This window comes from Palaemon carinicauda, chromosome 4 (assembly GCF_036898095.1).
Source record: "Palaemon carinicauda isolate YSFRI2023 chromosome 4, ASM3689809v2, whole genome shotgun sequence".
NCBI classification, from domain to species: Eukaryota; Metazoa; Arthropoda; class Malacostraca; order Decapoda; family Palaemonidae; genus Palaemon; species Palaemon carinicauda.
The window spans coordinates 12,897,101-12,902,168 of record NC_090728.1 but is presented as its reverse complement, the minus strand read 5'-3'; the positions used below and the strand labels follow the sequence as shown (position 1 = coordinate 12,902,168).

Genomic DNA, 5,068 nt, shown 5'->3' with positions numbered 1-5,068 from the left:
GAAGCATGGTTTACCTGCAGAGGTTGAGGTCAGCTGCGCAAAGACCTGGATGCTGCTATCCCCAAGAGAGGGGAGAATGAAGAAAGAAGTATGGGCCAGACATACTCTTTCATTCACGCAGACTAAAACCGGGTAACAATGCCCTCAACCTTCTGCTACTTGTCCAATAAGGAGCCTGAGGTTAGACCAGCTGTTGTGCAGCCACCACAGGACCGATAGAAAACGTATCGAGGTTCCTGTGGGTCACGTCCTGCAGGTAGTGGGCTGTGAACGTCGTCTGACGTTTCCAGACCCCGGCTTGTAGAACCTGCGTCACAGAGAAGTTTCTCTTGAAGGCCAGGGAAGTAGCATCACCCCTGACGTCGTGAGCTCTGGGACGACATGACGGAGGAGAGTCGGGATTCAAGGTGCTGCTTATCACCTTGCGAATCCATGAAGAGATGGAGTTCTTGGTGACCCTCCTCTTTGTCCTCCCTATGCTCACAAACAAAGCTTGCACATTAGGACGGGCTGCAGCTGTCCTTTTGAGGTAGCGCCTCAGACTCCTGACTGGGCACAGTAACAGATGGTCTGGGTCACTTGTTACAGAACGTAGACTCGTTACCTTGAAGGAGTGGAATCTTGGATCCGAAACCCCAGGGTTTTGAGTCTAGCAATGAACTCAGGGACGAACTTGAACGTTACCTCCCCCCATCCCCTTGAATGGGCAACGTCGTAGGAGAGACCATGAAGTTCACTTACTCGTTTGGCCGCAGCCAACACGAGTAGGAACACCGTCTTTCACGTTAGGAGGCGATCAGACGCCTGGCGTAATGGTTCAAAGGGAGCTCTTTTCAGAGCCCTGAGCACTTGAACCACGTTCCAAGGAGGGGGTCTGACTTCCGACTGGGGCAAGTAAGCTCGTAGTTGCGTATGAGTAGAGAAAGTTCCAACGAAGAGGAAATATCTACTCCTTTCAGCCTGAAGGCTAAGCTTAAGGCTGAGCGATAGCCTTTCACTGCCGAGACCGAAAGGCGCATTTCCTCCCGAAGATATACAAGGAACTCCGCTATTGTTGGAATAGTGGCATCGAGCGGAGAGATACCCCTTCCACGACACCAACCACAAAAGACTTTCCACTTCGCCTGGTAGACGCTAGCAGAGGATTCTCGCAGGTGTTGAGACATCCTGTCTGCAACCTGTTGAGAAAATCCTCTCTCCGTGAGGAGTCGCTGGATAGTCTCCAGGCGTGAAGCCGAAGCGAAGCTACGGCCTTGTGGAAGATGTTGCAATGTGATTGTCTGAGTAGCTCGTGACGTGGAGCGAGTTCTCTTGGGGGTTCCGTTAGGAGTTGCAGAAGGTCCGGGAACCATTCCGCATGATGCCATAGCGGAGCTATGAGAGTCATGGAGAGGTTGACCGATAGGTTGGCCTTGTTGAGCAACCTTCTCATCAGACAAAAAGGTGGGGAGGCATAGACGTCCATATTGTCCCACCTGTGTTGAAATGCATCCTGCCAGAGAGCCTTGGGGTCCGGGACTGGAGAGCAGTAAAGGGGCAGCCTGAAAGTCAAGGCTGTCGCAAACAGGTCTACAGTTGGGGAACCCCACAAAGTCAGGACTTTGTTGGCTATCTGAGGATCCAAAGACCACTCGGTACTCACTATCTGCGTCGCCCTGCTGAGGCTGTCGGCGAGGACATTCCTCTTGCCAGGAATGAAGCAAGTTGACAGTGAGATCGAGCGGGTTTCAGACCATCTCAGAATCTCTACTGCAAGATGGGATAAGCCACTACTGTGGTGTTGTCGCTCATCACTACCACGGAGTGGCCCGCCAGGATTTGTTGGAACTGTTGAAGAGCCAGAAAAACGGCCTTCAATTCTAGCAGGTTGATGTGGAGGCACCTTTCCGATTCTGACCAAAGGACTGAGGCTCTTTGGTTCAGAATGAGGGCCCCCCACCCTTGATTTGACGCGTCCGTAAACAGAGTCAAATCTGGGGGGAGGACGAGAAGATCTGCTCCTTTCCGTAGGTTCTCATCGTCCAGCCAACATCGAAGATCCGCCCGTTCCGAAGGTCCTATGGGAACTAGGAAGTCCAGGGAATCGTTTCCCTGATTCCATCGTGACTTCAGCCGCCACTGGATGGATCTCATCCTGAGGAGGCCGTTTGGAACAAGACGAACCAAAGACGATAGATGGCCTAAGAGACGTAACCACAGTTGGGCTGGAAGCTCTTCTCGTCTGAGGAAAGGTTCTGCTACCTTCCTCAGCCTTGCTATCCTTCCGTCTGATGGAAAGGCTTTGTGGAGAATCGTGTCTAGTTTCATGCCTAGGTATACCAGTTTCTTCGTAGGGCACAGAGAGGACTTCTCGAGATTTACCAAGATCCCTAGATCTTGGCAAACTTCCAGAAGCCTGTCTCGGTGTCGCAGAAGGATCGACTCCGAGTCTGCCAGGATTAGCCAGTCGTCCAGATAACGAGGGAGACGGATGCCGTTCCTGTGAGCCCACAACGAGATCAGAGTGAACACCTTGGTGAACACCTGGGGTGCCGTGGAGAGACCGAAACACAGCACTTTGAACTGGTAGGCCTTACCGTCTAGGCTGAATCTTAAGTACTTCCTGGAAGACGGATGGATGGGGATCTGGAAGTACGCGTCCTTCAGATCCAGAGTGCCCATAAAGTCTTGTGGTCTCACTGCAAGTCTGACCGTGTCCGCTGTCTCCATACTGAAACGAGTTTGTATGACAAACTTGTTTAGTGCTCAGAGGTCGATGACCGGTCTCCAGCCTCCAGACACCTTCTTTACAAGAAAGAGTCGACTGAGGAAGCCTGGGGAGCCGTCGTCGACCTCCTGGAGAGCATCCTTCTTGAGCATGGTCTCGACTTCTGCCGGGAGGGCCAACCCCTTTGGTGGTCCCAAGGCATAGGAGTTCAACGACACTGGATTCGCTGTCAGGGGAGGTAGAGATGTTGTGAACGGGATGCGATACCCTTGACCGATCACAGAGACCGTCCAAGGGTCGGCCCCGAGTTGCTGCCACCTCTGCACGCAACTTTTTTTTTTTTTTTTTTTTAGGCATCCCCCCACAGGTGGACACGCGGGGGGACTGCCACTCCCAGTGTTTGCGACCTTTGTCGCTTCCTCTAGGAGTTCTACCCCTAGAGGACTTGCCACGTCTTGTCTTTCGGCTGAAAGGACTGCGGCTTAGACACGCTTGTCTTAGCTGCCGGAACCTGCTTAGGTGTCTTGCGAGCCTGCTGTTGACGTTGTTGTTGAGGGGCTGGAGGTTATAGGGCCGAGATGTCAGGGCCCTTTGGAGGAGAGAGTCCTGGTTCGATCTCCTCCACCTCTCAGCCGTCTGCTCAATGTCACGAGGCTCCAGTAACTCCCCTTCAAAATTAGAGGAGTGTCTGAGCCTGCTGACGTCTGCAGTGGGGATCTTCGGATGGCACCTCTCGGACACTGAATCGCGTCTTTTGAGGATCATGTTGGCCCACAGGTTAGTGACCTGGTGGGCTAGAAACTCAATAGAGCGAGAGCCCGAGAAGAGGAAGGTCTCCAAAGCTTTCCTATTGCTCTCCTTGGACAGATCCTCGGATCGCAATAGGATGCCCAGAGACCCAAGCCAGAGATCAAGCCACGAAGTTGCCTGCATGGCACTCTTCGCGACTTTTCCCAGGTTTTGGGTCTCTGACGCTGCAAACGTCACCTGCCGGGTAGAGAGCTTCTCGAAAGAAGTTCCCTTTGCTAGTTCTTCCATGGAATGATGGAGTGGGAGAGACATGCAAGACTCCCCGTCGATCTCGAAATACCTCCTCTGTTGGACTAGAGGAGGTGGGAGAAGTTTGAACCCGGCAGAAGAACGTCCTGAGGAGGCCAGATCGGAGAGTTGAGCTTTGACCTTGTCTCTGGCGCATTTCCCCCCTTTAGACCAGGGCAAAGCCACACTAGTCTTGGGGGGCTTCTGGACACCAAAGACCTCGTCAAGCACAGTGTCTTTCCCCTCGCGAGGGGCTGTCTCCGGGTCCTTGATTTTGTTGAGCTCCCTCATCAATCCAAGGACCTGCCAGAACGCATGTTCTGACTCGCTGTGCTCTCCTCTTGGTGGAATGGCAGCTAAGTTTCCCATCCCCAGGAGGTCTTCTTGGGGACATCTGGCGCGCAGGCGTGCGGGCGTTGGCTGGACAGGAACAGGAGATTCCTTGGGGAGCGTGGGCGCGTAGGAGCACGGACTCAAGAAAGAACATGTGCGCGCATGTGTGAATGCGCGTAGGCACGCAGGAGCGCTGGTGCGCGGGCGGTCAGACTCTTGAGCGCCCTTCTTAGGGTCTGCAGGAACCAAGGCATGCGGACGTGAAGGGCGAGCTGCAGAAGATCGTGGGCGCGGTTGCGCCAAAATAAGAAGGCGCTCAGCAATAGAAGGGCACGCAGGCATCAATGGGCGATCAGGAGAGCGCAAGCAAGGCAAAGGAGAACCCTTGCGTTCATCAGGACCAGGCGAGCGTGGGCGCACAGGGCGCGCATCAGGCACAAGCACAAATGAGTGCTTGCGCGCGGGCGAGTGCTTGAGCGCAGGAGAATGATGGTGCGCAGTGCGCGCATCAGGAAGGCGCTGCAACTTCTCTGGAGGATGAGAGCGCCCAGGAGAGAGCTGGCGAGCAGGAGATTACTGGGGCGTTGGAGAGCGCTGCAACTTCTCAAGAAGATGAGAGCGCTGGCAAGCAGGAGATCGCTGGCGCGTTGGAGAGCGCTGGCGAGCAGGAGATCGCTGGCGCGTTGGAGAGCGCTGGCGAGCAGGAGATCGCTGGCGCGTTGGAGAGCGTTGGCGAGCAGGAGATCGCTGGCGAGCAGGAGATCGCTGGCGAACAGGAGATCGCTGGCGCATTGGAGCGCGCTGCAACTTCTCTGGAAGGTGAGAGTGCCCAGGTGAGCGCTGGCGAGCAGGAGAGCTCCCAGGTGAGCGCTGGCGAGCAGGATGGCGCCCAGGTGAGCGCTGGCGAGCAGGAGAGCGCCCAGGTGAGCGCTGGCGAGCAGGAGAGCACTCAGGTGAGTCCTGGCGAGCAGGAGAGTGCCCAGGTGAGCG

General features: G+C 55.1%; 1 protein-coding gene across 1 annotated transcript in view; it reads right to left on the bottom strand.

The window, feature by feature from the left end:
* LOC137639282 (uncharacterized) overlaps positions 1-4,420 on the bottom strand; it is a 42,915-nt gene extending 38,495 nt beyond the window's left edge. The window contains exon 1 of the mRNA XM_068371565.1: positions 4,049-4,420. Within this exon, the coding sequence (XP_068227666.1) occupies positions 4,049-4,420 (372 nt within the window). The remainder of the gene's footprint in view (positions 1-4,048) is intronic.
* Between the last annotated feature and the right edge of the window lie 648 nt (positions 4,421-5,068).